The 21,313-nt window shown below is 41.2% G+C and overlaps 1 protein-coding gene across 1 annotated transcript; it reads right to left on the reverse strand.

Moving 5' to 3' along the window:
• On the reverse strand, positions 1-19,911 carry ZBTB11 (zinc finger and BTB domain containing 11). Its single transcript, XM_057413012.1, has 11 exons — positions 19,510-19,911; positions 17,061-17,296; positions 16,168-16,399; positions 14,226-15,022; positions 11,678-11,857; positions 10,953-11,189; positions 10,419-10,563; positions 6,585-6,702; positions 5,220-5,378; positions 4,603-4,778; positions 1-3,230 (listed from the first exon to the last, which is right to left on the reverse strand). The coding sequence occupies exons 1-11, from the start codon at positions 19,817-19,819 to the stop codon at positions 2,704-2,706; spliced, it is 3,117 nt and encodes a 1,038-aa protein (XP_057268995.1). The 5' UTR covers positions 19,820-19,911; the 3' UTR covers positions 1-2,703.
• Positions 19,912-21,313: the final 1,402 nt, after the last annotated feature.

Raw genomic sequence — 21,313 nt, forward strand, 5'->3', positions numbered from 1 at the left:
TTCCTGGCAAAGCTCAATTTATTTAATGACTTAGAAATAACCATAACTTTATACATCTAACACTAAATAAAAACAGCAGAATGTACAAATCAAATTCATTATGTACAGGAATTCACCAGGAATACTTTATAAATGGACATTTCACATGAACTTTATTGTTTTTTAACAAAATTAAATAATATTAATTGCGTATTTGCAGCCTGACTTCAGAGAGATTGCAGAAGAGTAGTGAATATCTTAATTTACGAGCTGAAGTTCAAAGGAAAACATAAGGCAACTTCACACGGATGGGAACAGCAAAGTGAAGAGCGACACTCCCTACTTACCCCGTGCTGTTCTGAAAGGGTAAGGCACACTGTGCTAGGAAAGGAGTGCCACAACAGTCAGCTTTGACATTCCTGGCTGAGTCTTGCTTAGGAAACAAGATTAGTTGTGATTTGTTTGGTTAGTTATTGTTATTATAGTTGTCAAATGGCAGGCCATCACATCAGTTAAAAAAGCTTTTTTACAGTAGGTAAACAAGATTGTGAAATTCAGATTCACTTCAGCTTCTTCCATAGGTTGGGCAAATAAATAAATGCACCAAAAATTCCATTAAGGTGCCGGTAATATTCCTTTTGTAAGGTAACACAGTAAATACACAAATAATGTTCCAGCACTATTTACAGCTCTTTTTCCTTGAACATTTCCTCACTTCAGTAATACATAATTATTTGTAAGATACAAACACTGAAGTAAGCTTTGAAGTTTACCTAGTGCTCTTTTAAATATTTTCATCATAATGGCAGTAGTTTAATTTAAGCAGGATGGCTGTCTCCAGATTCTTGTGCATACAAAAATTCAAGAGTCAGAGCTAGCAGTATTTGTATTTTATCATTAATCATTTTAATTTTACTCCATTAGGTAATTAGAAAAGAACACAATTGTCAAGGGCTGCAGGATGCATAAATAACTACTTCCCTGCAGGAAGACCGTGACCTTTGAAATGGTCATCTACAGATTAATTTGGACTCCAGACAGGAACTCCAGCTGCATATTGCTTAAAAAGTTTTCAACAACTGCTTATCTACATGCTTGCAAAGTATAAAAAGTACAGTCCCTTCTGTAACTTAGTAGACAGGTACTGAAATAGTTACATGAAAGGTAGAAATATTAATTCAAATGAGGCGGTTGCTTCCTCATAGGGTTTGCTTCACTTTTGTTCAGTGGATCCATTTCATGGGTAGAACAGTTATATGCATGTTCATCCTACAGTATCACAGGCTTCTGGCTCCTTGGGTACCTTGCTGCTGTCAAAGCTGCAAAACATCTGATAATACTACAGACTAAGAACAAGTTAAAAAATACACTTGTTTGTTCATGTGCATAGCACCTTCAGTTACCCTGACAGATATGCTGCTTGCATAAACACCCAAGCAACCAGCTATGAAGGAATACACACCTTGTACAGATTTAGATATGCACTGTTTGTGGTATTATATCAGGGGCATTTAAACTTGGGCCAAGCAAGGCTGTGATTCATGCTTACTCACAGGAACACCCCGTGAGAATTTTTCCCTCTATGTGATGTAGCACTGGGTAATTAGCTTGTCCTAGAAGTATTTTCTTACAGCAGCAGCAATAAGGTCTTCTGGACACTGGTAATTTTGAGACAAATTGGATTTTTATCCCATATTAGCATTTTCATAGTTCTCTATCCTGATATTGCTACATGTTCCATTTGGGAATTAGCAGGGGTCCTCCTTTCAATACAAGATGTGAATATAAATATACCAAAGAAGTCCAGGTAGGAACCATTAGATCTTTTTAATTTGAGAGTCTCTATATTAAATATAATGCAAAATCAGAAACATCCATCATTAGATTGTATCCTCTGGATACCTACAACAATGCAGATGATAATTTTGTTTATGCAACCAGGTGTCATTAAACTGAACATGGTTATGCACAGAGGCTGAAGTGTAAGTACCTTGCTCACAAATAAAAAGCAGTTCACTTCTCTAAGCAGTGTTGCTGCAGCGGGCTGTCCTCTGGTCAATGGAAACTCAGAGTCTGTCCCAGAAAACCACTTCCTCAGGTTTCAGTAGACCCCTGCCCATTATCTGCAAAACGTCATACTGAACCTTGGACCTGCCACCCACAACCTGGAATTTAAATAAGTTCTTAAAAAATGGAATTCACACTGCCACTGGTGCATCTACCCAAAGGAAAGCCTCGGGTTTTCTGTATATTGCATGAAGCTCACACTGCATGAAGCATTCTGCCATCCCTGTGTCTTGGGGAGTAAACAGACAGCATCCAGTACAGGCAATATGCTCACAAACTTGATGAAATGCACATAAAAACAGAAGTAGAAAAAAAAGACACCAGTAACTGTGCATTTCTAATATTTAGTGCAGGCTCTTTAAATGTTTTTTTCATTTTTTAAAAGTTTCAGCACAATACTTAGTCCATGACACAGAAAACATTATTTTTATTTTCATACTTACAGCCAGTATAGAAATCCTAGCTTTCAGAGCCTTGGCTCACACTGAAGCATCTTAACATTTTCCCCATGGTGCAGTATTTCATCACCAAGATGTTCAGCACTGGGGATTAACCATTTGAAAACAGGCCTCATGGTAAGCCTTGGATAACCAGTTAAATACTTGGCTCTCACAGATCGTAAGACCTCACCCTTCTTTGCTCTCTTGTACACTATATTCAGTCTGTCTTTGTAACATGGGCCACTTCCACTTCTACAGTTTCGATGCCCTGCATCACTTCAGCCATTTTCTGTCCTTGCTGTTGTGCTAATACATAATTTACCACCTGCATGATGCTTTGGTCAGAAAGAGTAGAGACTGATGTGCATTCCTCAGTAGCTGCAACTGCTTCGATGGCTTCCAGTGTCTCTCCTGTCACTACCACAGTCTCAATCTCACTACCACCAACACTGATCTCGGTTTCTCGTTCCTGCATGTCTGCTGCCAAAATGCTGATGGCGTGCTCCACCTGTGTCCCCTGGTTATGAAACTGAAGAGTATCTTTTTCCAGCATGATTTTGCAGGGTACATAGTCCCTGTGAAACTTGGTCATGTGCTTCCGTAGTGTCCGGGCATCAATGTAAGCTTCATTGCACACTGGGCAGACATACGGTCGCTCCCCGGTATGTGTCCTCACGTGGCGCTTCAGTGAACGCGCATCTGCCCAGGCTACTCCACAGGTGAGACATTCAAATGGCTTCACACCTGCTCTCAAAGGGAAAGCAAGGAAAAGCCCACTGTCAGGAGTTCATAAAAACATGAGTGTTGATAAGAAGCAACAGGAAAACAGCAGTATAAAAGGATAGAAGAAATCCTTTCACTTTTTCCATGTAAGCAGGAGAACTTGTTTGCCATTTCTATGCTACAATATAATGCAAGCACAAAATCTTACATTCGGTGGAAAAATTTTCCACAAGTGCTCTGCTCAATCTAACCTTTTACTTCTAAAAATTTTCTCTTTTCAAAATTCTTCTTAGTGCAGCTTCTCACCTATTTTAAGTGCATACCACTTAATGAAATTCTAGTTATTTTTTGCCAGTGATGGCTTTCTGAAATCATGTTTTACTTCATGGAATTTGGCACTTAGATTTACAGAACCAAAAGGTGACTAGAAATGTTTCTATAACCTCTCATCAAACACCAGCACTTATTTTAGTTATTTCCACCTACAGTTTTTTCCCCTCCTCCTCCACAGCACGTATGTTCAGATACTGCACCTGATACTTGTATCATTTTATTCTCCCTTATCAGGTCTGAGCTCTGTGGTCTGCAGTACCTAACGAGGCATGTGGGTGGTGACAAACTATTTCAGTGATAGCTTTTCCTCTATAACAGTTACTGTGGACTTAGGCTAGGTATCTATTACAGGACACTCTCTGTTTATGAACAAACACAAAATCTCTATTTCAATAGCAAGACAGCTATTAGATTTACTCATAACAGCTCCTTAAAAGGACACATGCTTCATAAAAGTGGGTTTTTTTTCCCCTGAGATGGGAGTGTATCTAGACTTCCAACACAGCTGGAACAACCAAATACTCAAATATCATACTTCACATCTAAAGTAAAAATGCACACTTTTTTTTTTTTAATTATCAAGTGTTTTCATATTTTCCCCAAACATCACATAGTTTGCTGCTTCTTATAAATCAAGAAGTTGGCCAATTTCCAACAGTGGTCCTTTTGTTAAATTCAGGCCAATCATTCTGCTGTTTGAAGAATATTTTATTAGCTATATGCACCTTTTAAACTGGGGAACGTTTTACTCATCCAATTCTTTGCCAGATATACATCCTTTAATCACTTCTAAAACAGTCCCTCTTAAAAGTTCTAAGAAGGACAAATTGTCACTGTCCCTGTGTGCAACTGCAGCTTTAGAAAGATCCCAACTTCTGGGAATCACTGGAAGCAAGCTAACTAACCAGGATAAGCATAAAACTGTTAGAACTGCTTTAAATCTGTTCAAACTTCCAAGCTTCTTGCAACACAAGACATACATAGACTACAAGAAACAATTACCCCTTTCTCCATGTTTTCAGGGATTGGGGGATGTCATGGCTATTTGTTTTCTACATACCTTCATGATTGTTCATGTGTCTCCTATATTCCCGGAGCTGCGTGAATTTTCTTCCACAATGCTCACAAACTCGTTCCAGATTTTGTTTTGCTCTTCCTTTTTTACCATGTGTGGCTTTCTTTACATGTCTTCTGTACAAAGCTTTCTCATAAAATTCTTTACCACATATATTACACCTAAAAAGTGTTGAGAAATCTATTGAAACCATTATGCTATGCTTATGTTACGCTTTTTAAAATGCACTTTAATTACAGTAGACAAAGTTTTATGGGAACACTGTCCCACTAAATTATGTTCTGTAATCAGAAATAATCTTGCTGGATGGAGCTACAGCCACAAAGCTTCTACTTACCATTCTAGAAAAGTGAGATCACATATAAAGCATTTCTAACTTAATTATATTTACTCTCTTACAATTTCATATGTATTAGTTCTAGGACTGTACCAGCAGGTTAATAGTTGGACCACACTATCTGAAGTCACCCATCCATTCTCAAGTACTCAAGACCCCAGTCAACATCAATCAATTGGTACTTTAACAAAGGACTAGAAGTTCCTTGTTGACTGGCTGTAGTTCTGTATAACAACTTAACATTGTTAAATGAATTTTCTCTTACCTATAAGGGTCTGTGACAGAATGAGACTTGACATGAGAATACCAGTCTTTCTTCCAGCTGTAACATTTTCCACAGAACTGGCACTGAAATGGCTTCACACCTAAGTGTTTGTTCATATGCTGCCGAAGATCTCGGGCTTCATAGAAACTCTTTTCACACCTGTAACAGTAAAGGTTTTAGCATCCTATATAAGATAGATCTTGGTGATCCTGATTTCAAAGGCACTGGAACCCTCTTCTTTAATGGCAACTGAAGCCATTGAGAAGACAACAATGATTGCATCATCAGCACGATCTCTTTCCAAACTATGGAAAATTAAAAGGAACAGCAGCTTATCTGAAAGTCTAGCATATAACTTGAGGACTCCCGAAACGCTTTTGTCTGTTACAGGTAACTATATTCTTCTTGTTATTTTTATGAGGAATAATGAAAGGCAAACCAACTGGAAGACATCAGAAATTTGTATTATACGGTCCTCATAAGATCCTATGGTAGCAGCTGTTTCTTCCCTTAACCAGTGAGGATTAATTATTGATAAAGATAATTGGGATCTGTTGTTTGAAATGCTCAAAAGTTTTTTTTAGAAATGAAAAATCAAACTCAGAATCCTACAAGCAAGCATCCAAAACTAGTGATACTCATTCTTTAGCTTGCTGCTTGCATACATCTAAATCCAGGTGAACTAGTTTTCCTTCATTTCTACCTTGACATAGTACAACTATGTGAAATTACAAATCACTAGCTCATCTTCGTATGGAAACTACAGAGGTCAGTCAAATTAAAGACATGCTTTCTCCCTTTGAAAGGGATTCTGTTCTTCAGATGTCTTTGCCTCACCATCTGCACCTCTTCATCACATAGTACCATATAGCACTGGTGGATGCATTTATGATCAAGCTAACTGCAGTTGTCAGTGAGTCTTAATTTATGCTGTTCACTAAACAAGTGTAAATTGCATATTATCTAGATTGCACAGGAAATTTTCAAATTAAACTGAAACCAGCTATCACATTAAAAGGTGGCAAGAACCCTTCTTGCAATGCCTATGACCTTACCTACCTATCTGTCCAACACAGGAGCTCTAAAATCACATCACTACTGATTACAGCTACAAGTGCAAACACACTCAGTAGAAAACAAGTGTATGAAACTAGAGCTAGGTAACAGTTTTAAAAAAAAGGCTTTTCCTTTCCAGTTCATGTACTAACAAAAGTGAATTTTTTTTATATTATGCTTCAAAAGTCTTATTCCAGCCCAGTGAACACTTTCATGCTACAACAAGGAGCCACTTTAATCTTTAACATTACTGGGATCATTAATGGCAAGAAAAAAATAACCCACCAAAAATACCCCCAACCAACTTACTGAGTACACTGATATCCACGAACTTCAGGCTTTGGCTGGTGTTTCTTTATATGTTTACTGAGTCCTGATGCCCTGTGAAAAGATTTTCCACAGATGGAGCAAAGATACTTGGATTCGCCTAACAAAAACAAAACAAAACACGTTAAAAAGCCAGGCCTCCATATCCTCAGAGTGCTTTGCGAGACTTTTTTCTTCTTCTCATATAATTTCTCTAAGTACCTGTGTTACAAAGATATATTGGTTTACTTACACACATATGGAATTTTTAAGTGCATTTTGCATGTGCCAATGTAATACATAGAGGGGGAAGCAGCACCTGTAAATTAGAATCATAGAATCACAGAATCATTAGGGTTGGAAAGGACCTTAAGTTCCATTCCCCCTGCCATGGAGGGGGTTGAATACCAACCTGGCCTTGAACACAGCCAGGGATGGAGCATTCACAACCTCCTTGGGCAACTCATTCCAGTGCCTCAACACACAGTAAAGAACTTCTTCCTTATAGCCAATCTAAACTTCCCCTGTTTTAAGTTTTAACCCGTTACCCCTTGTACTGCTCCAGTCCCCTGATCATCCTCGTGGCCCTTCTCTGGACTTGTTCCAACAGTTCCATGTCATTTTTTATGTTCAGAGCACCAGAACCGCACACAATATTCCAAGTGAGGTCTCACGAGAGCAGAGGGGCAGGATCACCTCCTTAGACCTGCTGGTCACACTCCTTTTGATGCAGCCCAGGATATGATTCTGGGCTGCAAGCGCACACTGCCAGCTCATGTTCATTTTCTCATCAACCAACACCCCCAAGTCCTTCTCTGCAGGGCTGCTCTGAATCTCTTCTCTGCCCAACCTGTAGCTGTGCCTGGGATTGCTCTGAGCCAGGTGTAGGACCTTGCACTTGGCATGGTTAAACTTCATAAGGTTGGCATCAGCCCACCGCACAAGCGTGTCAAGGTCCCTCTGGATGGCATTCCTTCCCTCCAGCATATCAACCGAACCACACAGCTTGGTGTCATCGGCAAACTTGCTGAGGGCGCACTCAATCCCACTGTCCATGTCACTGACAAAGATGTTGAACAAGACCGGTCCCAACACCGATCCCCGAGGGACACCACTCATTACTGGTCTCCAGCTGGACATTGAGCCATTGACCACAACTCTTCGTGTGCGGCCATCCAGCCAGTTCTTTATCCACCGAGTGGATCCATCCATCAAATTGATGTCTCTCCAATTTAGAGACAAGGATGTCATGTGGGACAGTGTCAAACGCTTTACACAAGTCCAGGTAGATGACATCAACTGCTCTACCCCTGTCCATCAGTTCCGTAGCCTCTTCACAGAACCACCAAATTGGTCAGACAGGATTTCCCCTTAGTGAAGCCATGCTGGTTGTCACCAAGCACCTTGTTGTTTTTCATGTGCCTTAGCTTGACTTCCAGGAGAATGTGCTCCAAGATTTTGCCAGGCACAGAGGTGAGACTGACTGGTCTGTAGTTCCCTGGGTCATCCATTTTCCCCTTCTTGAAAATGGGGGTTATATTTCCCTTTTTCCCCATCATCGGGAATTTCACCTGACTGCCATAATTTTTCAATGGACAGTGGTTTAGTAACTTCATTTGCCAGCTCATTCAGGACCCACAGATGGATTTCATCAAGTCCCATGGACTTGTGCACATTCAGGTTCTTAAGATGGTCTAGAACCAGATGCTCACCTACAGTGGGCATAAGGTCTTCACTCTCACAGTCCCTGCATCTCCCTTCCAAGGCTTGGGTGGTGTGGTCAGAGCCTCTGCCAGTGAAGACTGGGGAAAAGAAGTCATTAGGAACCTCCGCCTTCTCCAAATCCAGGGTAGCCATTTCTCTCTATAGCTTCTGGAGGGGGCCGACATTGTCTCTAGTCGGTCTTTTATTTGCGACATACCTATAGAATCCCTTCCTGTTATCCTTAACGTCCCTAGCCAAGTTTAATTCTAGCTGGGCCTTAGCTTTCCTAACCTGGTCCCTAGTTTCCCGGACAACATCCCTGCATTCTTCCCAGGCTGCCTGTCCTTTCTTCCACCTTTTAGAAGCCTCTGTTTTCCCCTCAAAGTTTCCTCAGCAGCTCTTTATCCATTCAAGGAGGTCTCCTGGCCCTCCTGCTGCTCTTCCTTCTAGTTGGGATGCAACACTCCTGAGCTTGTAGCAGGTGATCCTTGAATATCAACCAACAGCCTTGGGCCCCCCTGCCCTCTAGGGCTATATCCCATGGGACCTTACTAAGCAGGTTCCTGAAGAGGCCAAAGTCTGCTCTCTTGAAGTCCAGGGCAGTGAGCTTGCTGCACGCTCTTCTCACTGTCCTGAGGATCTCAAATTTGACCATCTCGTGATCGCTGCATCCAAGGCTGCCCTGGAGCATCACATTTCCAACCAGCCCTTCCCTGTTGGTGAGCGCCTCCAGCTGGTCAAGCATGGCACCTCTCCTTGTTGGGTCCTCCATTACTTGAAGAAGGAAGTTGTCTTTCGGACAATCGAGGAACCTCCTGGATTGCTTGTGCTGGGCCGTACCATCACTCCAACAGATATCAGGATGGCTGAAGTCCCCCATGAGGACAAAGGCCTGCGACTGTGAGGCTGTTCCTATCTGTGTATAGAGCGCTTCATTCACAGAGTCCTCTTAATCAGGTGGTCTGTAACAGATCCCCACAGTAATGTCTCCCATAGCTGTTCTCCTTTTAACCCTGACCCACAAGCTCTCTGTTGACTGCTCACCTGTCCCCAGACAGAGTTCCATACTCTCCAGCCTATCCCTAACATAAATAGCAACTCCCCCTCCCCATCTTCTGGGCCTGGCTTTTCTAAAGAGCCTGTAACCTTCCCTTCCAACACTCCAGTCATAGGAGCCATCCCACCGTATTTCTGTGATACCTATCATATCTTATCCCCCATAGACATGCACACATCTCTAATTCCTCATTTGCTGCCCATACTACAGGCAATTACTTTATTGCGCATTTTTAACTACAGGTACAACACTGCAGCTACCTAATTGCTCAAGGAGTGTGAACAGCCTAAAAAAATGCCCTCTTGTGTGGAAAAAAAACCAACTGCCTGTGTTCATATAATATGCAACTTCTCCAGCAACGCAGTATTGGTTATGGATGGCCTGCATCCTGAATTTGTGGCACACCACCTTAAAAGTTTTCTGCTACAACTCATCCGTTTCCAAATGCTAAGTACTAGTATAAATTCCTTCATTTCTGGAACAAATTATCTTAACAAAAAGTCTCTTACTGTTAATTCTGCCCAACTCACAGAAGCAAGAAACAAAGACATTTCCTACATATTACAATTTCAAAACTCTGCTTGTATTAAATTACTGTCATCTTTCACATGTTAAGATCTTTCAAGGTACCAGGCTTGATAAAATGTCAGTATTAGTACAGGAAATCTCATAAAAATATATATGGAGATTCTGAGAGATTAAACTTGGCATGTTTTCCTCTGAAAGGATAGGCTGAAACTAAGTGCCCGAGAATATTCCAGCCTGTTGCCTATCTTTGTCTGATTGAAATGACAGAGGCATTTAATATGTACATAAAAACATAGGGACAGACCAACCATGATTCCCTGTTCTTGTGTAGAACATCTGCATAATAACATTAAGCTAAGGTAAAATAAGCCAGAAAACAAATGTAACATGACCACTTACCTTTATTTCAGCTGTCTGAACAGTAAAGAAAAAGGAGAAACTACTATTTATTTTTTCAAACAGTTCCTTTGTCACTGAAGAGCACTGTTAATGTTCAGCAGCATGCAATAGCCAACCAAAGTAGAAGGGTCTTCTTTCCCATCACTTACCTGTGTGAATGCTCATGTGCTCCTGAAGACTTCTTTTTGTGACAAAAGACTTTTCACACAAGTCGCACTTGAACTGTTTCTGTACTTCATGGAGAGCCAAGTGCATTTTTAATCCATGCTTATATGTAAAGGTCTTTCCACAAACCTAAAAAAAAAAAAATAAAAAAAATCCATATCCAGTGAAATAGGATGACAAAAAAAAAAAACAACACCCCAAAAAATCCCCAAACCAAACAAACATATTTTGTAATAGGTGTTTAAACACAACAAAACATCCTGTATTTCTTGGGAATCAGGACATCCAAACCTATGATTTTGCACCAGATTTTGCAGACACTCTTCTAGATACAGAAGTATGAACTTTCTTGATTCAATTTCATTCTAGTTTTCTCACTCTTGGACTACACGAATTTTTATCAGGAATGCATTCTGAAGTTATCTAAATTAATCTAAATTTTAGGACATGGTGTCAATACTAAAATAGCAAGAAAACATTACTAATCTGATCAGAGAGTAAAAGGACTTTCTCATTACCTTGCATGCATGTGGTTTTACACCTGTATGTTTGAGCATATGTATTCTGAGAGAATAGAGCTTAGGTAGAGTTCTCCCACATATATCACATATAAACTCCCGTTTAGTTCTCCCTTTCACAGAAGACGCGCCTGTCTCTTCTGCACTGGAAGCAGAAGTGTTCACTTCAGTCTTCCGAGTGTGCCGGACAAGATGTGCTCGCAGTGAGGCACCGTACTGGAATTCTTTCTTGCACAACTGTGAAGAAAATATTACAACTTTACTTCACATATAATATTCAAAAATTATTAAAAAAGGTATTCAAAGGTTTTAAGTATATTAACACAATTAGCTAGGCCTATGACCTGACTCCAACTGGCATTTTATCTCAGGTTAATTAATAGTTGTAATGGCTACTGACAGAACCACTGATTGCTTCCCAGCGAGGCTAACTTCTAGGCTAATCTAAACACAATTGTATATTTATTGGTAAGGTTAAAAGTAATGCCCACACCAGCACTGTCTTGAGCAGCAAGTATACTCCCACATCATACGGTGCTGTGAGGCCATCTGGCTGCACCACATTTTACCCCACCCCATGCAGATCACGGCCACATTTGTCCCTGAAATCTGTGAGGAAAATAAATACAGGTATCAAAACAATACAAGAAAAATAATTACTAATGTTGTTACTGAATGAATTTTCATGAAGAGGGAGGTTTATAAACAAGAAACCTTCAACTTACTGGACATTTATAATCTTTAGCTCTTTCATGTTTCAGTGTGTGCATTATAAGTGCATAGCGCCGCTGGAACACCATTCCACACTCTGAGCATCTGTGCTGAGCTTCTACTTCATTATTTTCCATGGTGTCTCTTTTGGGCTGTTTCATTTTTTTCCCTCTTTGTACCAGCTTCATGGCAACCTAAGTTGGAAAAACATAACCCCTGAAGGAACTTTATTACACTATTTCATACTTTCTCTGCAAATTAGTACTGAATGCTGATGTTTCTGTGTGTTACTATAACTGCATCTGGTTTTGCTCAGTTTACTTAGTTGCTAGAAAGTTACCCTGTTTAAGTTCACGCAGAACTACAGATCTCATGGTGGGTGAAAAGTTGGTCTTGTTTTGAAACCATAAACTGATTATAATTATAGGCAGACAATGACCTACTGTTCACAGATAACTAACTATTCATCCCTGAGTAACTGCTAAGTGACAGCTAAGTTACAGATTTACTACAAAGTACTGTCACAATGTTATCTATCAAACTTTTCCAACCCTTTCCTAAACTTTCCCTTTTCAGCATCTACATTTGCTTTACTACAAAAGTCATCAGATTAAAAAACGTGGCCTAATTAATTTTTACCAGCCAGCAAAAACTGAGTTATTAAGAACCTGTAAGAAAAGTGCAGTATTTAAGCAAAGTTCTTTTTAGTTTAGAGCATCACAGCTTTACTACTGGTTTGTGGGTTTATTAGGCAGTATTGTCAGTGCTACCTGGAGCTGTTAATCTTGCTTTCCTTTGTAGAAATTTGCTGTCGACTTCTTTAAAAGTCAAACTGTAATTGACCAGGCTGAAATTTCCTGCATCAGGTATCTTCCCTTCAGGTTTCTGAGAACAAGGCAAGGGAAAAAAGTACAAGTATCCTCATTTCCTCTTCCTGTTCTCTCAACAAGTGAGATATCTAACAGTTTTTGCAAACATTCTAGCCCTTCAGCCCTTCCATGTATCTCAAAGCCAAACTGAAACTTAACACAGGGGCAACATCTTAATTTCTTTAATTTTGCTGTTGCTCTGAAAACTGATACAAACTTGCTAAATTGTGAAGCCGCAGAATAAGTTTTTTTTTACTAGATGATTAGTAAGAGCTTGGAAAATAATCTGTTCATACAAAGCATATTTCATCCCAAATATCTCCATGCCAACTGCAATTACTATAATTCAGAAGTTAGCAGCATTTTTCCTACAGCCTCTTTCCTGTTATTCTCCCAGCACCAAAACTGGGAGCATCTCCCAGTACTTATATGACATCCAGCGCCATGGAGGGGAAGTTGAGGGCTACATGAGACAAAAATGTTAAGAGCTATAAAATAAGTTAGGAAAGCAGAAACCTAGTCCCAAGTTCCTAATTTTGAGCAATTAGGTAAATCAATTTCTTTTTTTTTTCATAGGCAGCCACTGTCTGCAGACCTCATCTGTCGAGCGGTCAGATTTAAAAACCGCAAAGTAAGTTAACAGGAGGTTAAGGTAGACATTCCCTCTCCCAAAACAGGAAAAAACTTCATCCTTCTCCAACCACTGGATATAGGTCGCTCAACTATTTTGCTTGTGCTCATTTTAACATCTGGGTTTTAACTTGTCAATCTGTGAAAGTAGACTAATGCTACAATTTATATTCACAAGGCTGTTGTAATGATAAAGAACTATCCCCCTGGTGGGGACTAGTGGCTCTAGTATGTAAGTGTCTCACAGAACACCCCTGGAAATTAACACTTCAGATTTAGAAATTCAGCTGACATGCAGTAAGACAAAAGGCACTGTCACAAAAGTGGATGTGTTAACGCTCAGTGAGATGTCAGCTGCTCATTGGCACTAGAAAAGGAAAAACTCCTGAAAGGAAAAGACTAAGACCACCACTTAATTTAAAAACCCCCAAATTAACAACAAACCCACCCTTCTTCCCCCCAGAAAAAAACTAGTTCAATTACTAAACACTTAATATGTCCAAGTGCTAGAGTTTCTAATATCAGTGCTCACTGAACGTTTTTTAACTGACCACAATCCAAAGGACTACATTAATGTGACTCATAGCTATGTTTTAAGATCTAATTAGGATGTCCCATTTTTCATTCCCAATGCTCTGTTTTCAAGTCTTAATAGAACTCACAGGTCTATTTTTCTAATAGGCCTCATTTTTCTAATAGGTAAATACATTTGTCTACAACTGACATACGCACATGCTAATTAAGAATTAAATTTCCAAATCATTGAAGAATTTTAGGGAGAAGATACACCTTCTGTCCAACCAAACTGTGGGAAAATACTGAAGCTGGGCTAAGGTCACTAAGCATTCTAAAGATTTTTAATATGGAAAGAATTTTGGCGCCAATGTTTGGTCTGGTTTAGGGTTCTTCTTGTTTTGCAAAACTGTCACATCTTGGAAGTTACTTTAGTTTTTTAGTAATGATAATTGCTCAATAAAGAAAAACATTTCCCAGACAGTGCCTGGAAACAGCAAAGTCCTTTCAGACTGGTTTTGAAACAAAGGCCTGAAAACAGACAGAATACCTGCTGTATTGCAGATTTAGGATTTGCCTTTCTATTCTGGAGTTTCTTTTCAATTCCTTTATGCAATCTGATATAGCCCCCTTCACTAACAGAACGCTGACGTAGCTTGCTTTTGTAAGTATCATCTTGGCTTTCTGGTTGCAAATCTGAGATGCTCTGCTCTTTGCTTTGACTGCCACATGTCTGCTTGAGTGTTTCTGAGGAGTCTTCAGAAGCCACATTTGCTTTACCACTTTCATTTTGATCTGTCTCGATTTCCATTTGACTTTGTGTGTCCATGACTTCCGCAGCCAATGGCTCCACCTCTACAACAGACACGGCGCTGTTTGCAATGCTCTCCAGCAGCTGTATCTTGACATAATTTTCAGGTGTTTCACACTGCTCCACAGGCTTTGGAAGATCATCTGGAGTGGCCTTTGCAGGGTCTGGGGGCAGGAGGTCAGGCTGGGGTGCTGCTGCCTTCTCTGTCCCAGCAGGGGAATAAGCTCTGTTCACAGCTACTGGCACCCCACTGGCTGTGAGCTCAGGTTGCTCAGCACTGTCCACGGGCTGCATTTCAACTTCAGTGTGCTCTGCTAAATTTTGCATTGACTCTACTGTTTGAATATCTCCCTTTTGGTACACTGTAATTTGCTTCTCTTCCATCTGTTTGTGCACGTTTTCACAAATTTCGAGGACTTCTGACATGAATAGGTGCCGGGCAAGCATGGCGACTTCTGCCATACTACAGAAGTCAAAGGTTAGTTCTGAAGTATAAGCAAATTCCAAAAGAGGCAGGAAACTGGACTTGCAGAACCCTACAAGGAATAAAACAAGAGATTAGAACAAACACTGATGACCCTGAATTACATCAAAATATCCCACGAACGATACAACAATTCATCTTCGATATGGTTAAGATGAAATTTAGAGCGAAACAGCCTTGCAAGTAACACTGAAGCCTCTCCACTGGGACTCAATTAATAGTAATTTACACAAAAGCATCCTCGTTGTGTATTTTCTATGTGGAAGTAACCTTAAACAACTTTTCCAATAAGTAGAACGGAGGTTCTATAAATTCTCTAGAAGAGTGTTTCAAGATGCTGGGAGAGCCACAATATAACCCTAATTTAACCTAAGTCTTTCTGGACATGCTACGTTCAGAAAGTACTCAAGACTCAAGTAACAATTGGGCGGCAGAAAAATAAGACAAGAAAGAGACTAATGAGAAAAATAAAGATATGGATTTATAGATAGACATGCTTAAAAACAAGCACTTGGCATAATTTTCCACAGTTCTGTAAACTGTAAATCAGGTATTTAATTCGGAGTACCTTTTGGACAATCATGCTAGATATCTATTGTTCATGCATGTCTATTGTTCATGCAGACATAGTTAAGAAGCTAATGGAAAAGCAATGCAGTAGGCATATGTTCTGTACAGTATTCTTCATCACTATAAAGCTCTTTTTAGAACATTTATTTTAGGATGGTCTCCTATCTTGAAGGTACCAGAAGGTCTGAGAAATAAGCAGAAACATGTATAATAGTGTTTCACAGACACAGAAAACAATTTAGTATTTGTACAACTAAACAGCTCTCCAAGAAGCTAGTCAAGATGCCCTCTTGATGTATTCATGCATTTGACTATGTTCCCTTATTTAATGTTTGTGACTATACAAGGAGGAAACACACCTAAGCAAGGTAAAAATCAATTCAAAGCTTCTCAGAAATTTTAAGATGAAATCCCAATGTCCATCCAACATGGAAGATCAGATTTTGCAAAACCAGAGTAATCGCTTTAGCATTAAAACACACACAAAATACTTTTGAGATTAAAAGAGAGAAAAAGGCAAGATAAAATATGTGGCTGTCTTGAACACTCAAAAAAAGACTGAATCAAATACCATACACCTTACTTAGGATATTATGATTTCTAGCTTCAAAACCCACAACAATTCACCTGACAGATCCACTACAGCTTCATGACTAGTGACAGCTCCCTTTTCAATGAAGAGCTCTCGGAAGTACTCGCTGCTGGCTGCCAAGACAGATTTGTGAGCTTTGTACTCCTCTCCTTCAATCAGCAGAGTCACATCACAGAACTGATTGGAAAGCCTCTGCTGATTCAGTTGGTTTAAGACTGACAGACAATGTCTGGAAGATGACTGCTTCACAAGGCCCTTACTGTCAACCTGTCATAAACAACATTATGAGAACTTAATTACATTTTGACTGTGCCTTTTTAAGCATTCACACTGAAACACATAAAAGGTTTATTTTCTGCAATCGTACAATCATTTCAAGCCTGTATAATATACAGCTTAACTTTACCATTATTTTCTTTCTTTAAATGCATCAAGGTTTACCCTCCCTCCAAACACAGTTAAAAAACAACTGGAAAAATGGGAAAACATGGATACTCAAACAGTTCTTTGACCATAATTTTCAATGCTGCAATCTGAAATTGTTTCTAGATTCAAAGGTCTTTACATGTATATGAACCCCCAGTTATCAACAGGAATTGTACATATACATATAGCATCATTTATTAAGGAACAGATACAGATTCCATGAGAATCTTGTATGTGATGCTTTACTACTTTTACTTTTGCCATTCATTTTCCCTTGGGTCCTATACGCAATAGAAGTCAGGGTGATTTTATTTTCCAAAGGTGACATACTGTAATTAATTTCATATATACCAGTAATCCCTTCCTACATACTGAGTATCTCTGGCAAAATTTATGTCATCTTATTATTACAAAATTATCACAACAATTGAAAATAAGTATGTGACTAGGAACGCATTAACAACCATCTTACATACATTCAGATGTAAACAATGGTACTTACAAATACAAGTTCATGCTTTGCTATTGGCTTCTTCTTCACAGGCTTTGGGGATGCAGCTGGAATTGACGCCACATTACTCAATTCATCATCTGTTTCGTTACTGTCTTCCTGAGATTTTGCATCCAGTCCTAGTTCCTCCAGCATTTCAGAAGGATCTGACAGAGATCTAGACCGATCTAGCCTTTCCTGGCACTTGCTGCATTCTTTAATGTAATCTTTAACCTGCTTAAGAATACCTATGAAAAATTAATGGAGCTTAATTAAGTTTTGGTTTTCATTCGTTTATCTTAAACATAAAATTAAATATGTGATTAGCAAAACAGTACTACACACTTACTGAGAAAAACCAGATCAGTCACCTACCCTTCTCCTACTCTGACTTTTTACCAGTTTTGCTTCTCTCACACCATTGTATGTTATTGCATGTCACTACTGTAATCCATCGTTAGTTTCAGATAGGACATTTAAAACATCAGTGTATCAAGCAGACTCTTAGAATTTTAAGGCTCAAAAAAATACTTGTATTTACACATTCACCCTAAGAATCCCAAGGCAATGAAAGCTGTAACCTAGTCCTGCATTTAGTCAACACAAGTGTACCTCAGCTTGTCCTTACTGACGGGGACAAGAACTGGAAGGCTCACCTAAAGGCTTTTGTAAAATTAGAATAAACTGTGTTGTATGCAATTATATGTATTATTAACACCAATTTAAATCGCTTGCTTATGATTTTAGGATTTAAATAAATTAATTTCCCACGAGTACTTTAGCTGGAGAAACTAAATAATTTTAGATACTCAATAGTTCTTAAGATCAGGGTCCTCTTCTAGGTACCAAAGCATTTTTAGTGTATGGCTTTCAATCCAAATTCTTTCTTTTTTTTTTTTTTCGCTAGGATAATATAAAAGCATACATAACAACAGCTGTGCCTCTGTAGTTCAAAATGTGGCATAGCCCTAAAACCTGGCTGACATACAGAGTTAAAGCTGCCCTGCTCACATCTTTTCAGAGCATGAAATGCACTATCGTTACATACATGTCTCTATAAGGATCAGGAAAATGCAGACTTCAGGCAACATAAGATATTCCAACCCAAGAGACATTCATGGCCATTTCAAACACTTTTATGTTTCTTTGATTTTATCTGAAACCGGGACTAGTTCTCAGGACAGAAGATCTCTAGTCTTTACATATTCAACACCCTTCCTGGCCACAGAGTCACACTCCAGCCCACTGCTTCCCAATTACAGGGCAGACAGACACAACAGACTGGCATTCATCTCAGGATGATAACTGGGTCCAAGCTACTGTCCAGTAGTAGCAGAAGAGTATTATAACGGCAAGACAAATCAGTGTTTAATATGAGAGACAGATAAGAAATGTAACATTTGAACGGAAAGCAGGCAATGAATTTTAGTATTTTCAGTGCAAGAGAAATAAGAGACTACAGGTTGTGCAAACAAAGGTAGCCAATAAGATCACAAGATGAAGAATATAGAATATGGAATGCCCTCTTCTGATTAAAAGATATACTAAGGTCCATTTAGGAATTTTCCAGCACAGGATAACAGCAGATGCTAGAACAGCCCAATACTAGGCAGACAGTAAGAACCCAGATAAAGGTAAGGAGGCCACCATTCAGAATGGATATCTTTCAGACACCAAATTCTTTTTTCAAATTGAAGATTTTCAAGTCAATGAGATCTGCACAGGAAAGATGGGCTGCAGCTAAACCAAAAAGCTTTCAAATTAAGATAGTTAAAACTAAAGCTGAAATGACAGACTTGCTGACTGATGGATGAAAAAAAAAAAAAAGCAGAACAAGAGAAGCAGTACAAACAGAAACTGGGCCCCGAGCAACTGAAACGCAGGATATTTGTTTAATGGATACACAAGACTAAAAGCAGAACATCACATCCACAGGGAATACAGATACCAAGTCACTGGCTCAGCCAAAAGACGGCCCCGATTGGGAATTGTTGCTGTTCATATACTACTATTTCTAACAGCTCAGGTACCAACTGAGAATTAGTCTTGTCTTTTCAGCTTCTCATTGGACTAAAGCGACAAATATAACAAGAGCCAGGGCTACAAACCACCACTGGATGCCCTGCTATTTAAACGTGCACAGCATCCACACGGTAGCGGAAGAAGGTATTACGAGGTTAAAAGCTCAATTAACTAGGTCACCCTAGTTAACCTGCTAAGTAAGAAGCCACAGGACAATGTGCTGACCAAGGTGTAATTTATACAGAGAGGCGAGGCCTTCCTGTTTAGGAGTGACTCGCAGTCGCAGCCAACAGACCACGAGGCGTTTCAAGACACCAAACAGCGACAGTCCCCTATAGGGAGCGCACTCAGACATCCCTCTCCACAAGCCCGGCGCCTAGTAACCCTGGTTCCACCAGCCGCCTCTCCCGGCCTCTGCTGGACTCCCCCCACCGCTCACCTCGCCACCAGTACTTCTGCGAGAGCCCCTGCCAGGTCTGCAGGCGGGTGCGGTGGGAGCCGTCGGGCGCCAGGTGCGCGGCGCGGATGAGGCGAGCGCGACGCTCGGCCTGCAGCACCACCTCGAGCTCGGTGAAGCGCTGCTGGTCCCGCTGCCGCCGCTGGTAGTACAAGGTCCCGCTGCGCACCACGTAGCAGGCGGCCGCCTTACGGATCTTGCGCTTGGCGTTGCCCTCCGTGCCCGGCGCGTAGGGTTCCCGTTCGTTGGTCAGGTACCGGAGTATGGCCAGGTAGCTCTCCTCGCTGGACATGGCTGGGCAGGGGGAGACAGGGACAGGGGAGTGAAAGGGGCAACCTCAGCGCCGGTTTTCCCGCTGACCGCCAGGCACGGGCAAGGCGCTCTGGGCGGGTGGGTCAGGCACTCGCCCCCAGGGCGGAGGTGGCTGCGGGGCAGCGTCTCCACACGGGACAGGGCGCGCCCCTGTCACTCACAAGCGGGGGGGCCTGTGGAGGGGAAGAAGCGCCGGCACTCGCCGGGGGTTCCGCGGGGCTGCGGGGTCGTCTCCCGAGGCAGGGAAGATCATGCGCTGCCGAGGGAACGGAGGATCGGGGCCTCCTGCGCCTCCGCGGGACCCTCGCCCAGGCGCCGGGAGGCCGGTCCGGCAGGAGCCGGGCCCGGGGGGGGGGAACTGGAGTTTCGCAGCCCGCGGCGGCGGGTAGGAGTGAGAAGCCCGGGCAGCAGCAGCAACGGAAAGACAAAATGGCTGCTGCACAACAGGAAGTGAGGTCAGAATCCCGCGTGTATGGGAAGGGGCGGGAGCTCAGGGAAGGAGCAGCTGGTAGGGGGAACGAAGCCGCCATCTTGGGACCGGGAAAAGGAGAAGGCCGGGCGGAAGGGTTAGGGGCGGCCATCTTAGAGCTGGGCAAAACCTGTGAGAGCGGGCATGGCTATGGTATCAGGAGCTAGGGCAATTAAGTGAATACTTCTATAGCGCTAGCTCCGAAACAAGCAGATTCAAAATCGCGTTGGGAGTACGAGAGACGGGAAAATCAGAGTGATTTTACGTTGTAGTATGAGCACTCTTCTCAGGAGCAGCACAACGGGTGACAGCTGCATGAGCATGGGCAGAGTGCCACAGCAGTACATCTCGGTGCATCGAGTATGCTCCTTTTTGAGTACCTGCTGTTTTTCCTTGTCCAAATTCCAACCTGATTTTGTTTACACCCGCAATGAGAGACATGAATTGCAGGATGCCTGCACCCACTCAGAAGCATAGCCAGCAGTGACTCTGTGCTTAGTACTTGCAAGACGGTTTCTGGAGTACTGCAATCCCCCCGCAAGTACACAGATACTGACTGGATGGAGCGACTCCATCAGAAGGTACAAAGGCTATCAGGGATGAGAGCACGAGGGATGAAGAGAGGCTGAGAGACAGGCCTTTTCAGCCTTAAAAAGGGAAGGTTTTGTGACGACCTTGCTGCTGTCCACAGCTACATCACCAGAGGTTACAGAGATGGTGGAAGCAAATTCTTGTCACAGTTACATAGCTGTTGTCAAGAGGCACAGGTTAGAACACGTGAAATTAAGGGGTTTTTATCTTTAGTTTTAAACTGGTGATTGTCAAATACTAGAACAGGATGCCCTAAGAGGTTGTGGAACCTCTGTCTTTGGAGTTATTCATGGCTCAGCTGGATACTCAGCTGAGCAACCTGATCTAAATTGACATGCTTTGAGAAAAGCATTGGACCAGATGACCTCTGGAGATCCTTTGCAAGCTTAATTATTATGTGCACCTATGAAAAAT

The sequence above is a fragment of the Pezoporus wallicus genome, unplaced genomic scaffold (genome assembly GCF_028554395.1).
Source record: "Pezoporus wallicus isolate ANWC-B61680 ecotype Strahan unplaced genomic scaffold, APGP_CSIRO_Pwel_v1 contig_6484, whole genome shotgun sequence".
Taxonomy (NCBI): domain Eukaryota; kingdom Metazoa; phylum Chordata; class Aves; order Psittaciformes; family Psittacidae; genus Pezoporus; species Pezoporus wallicus.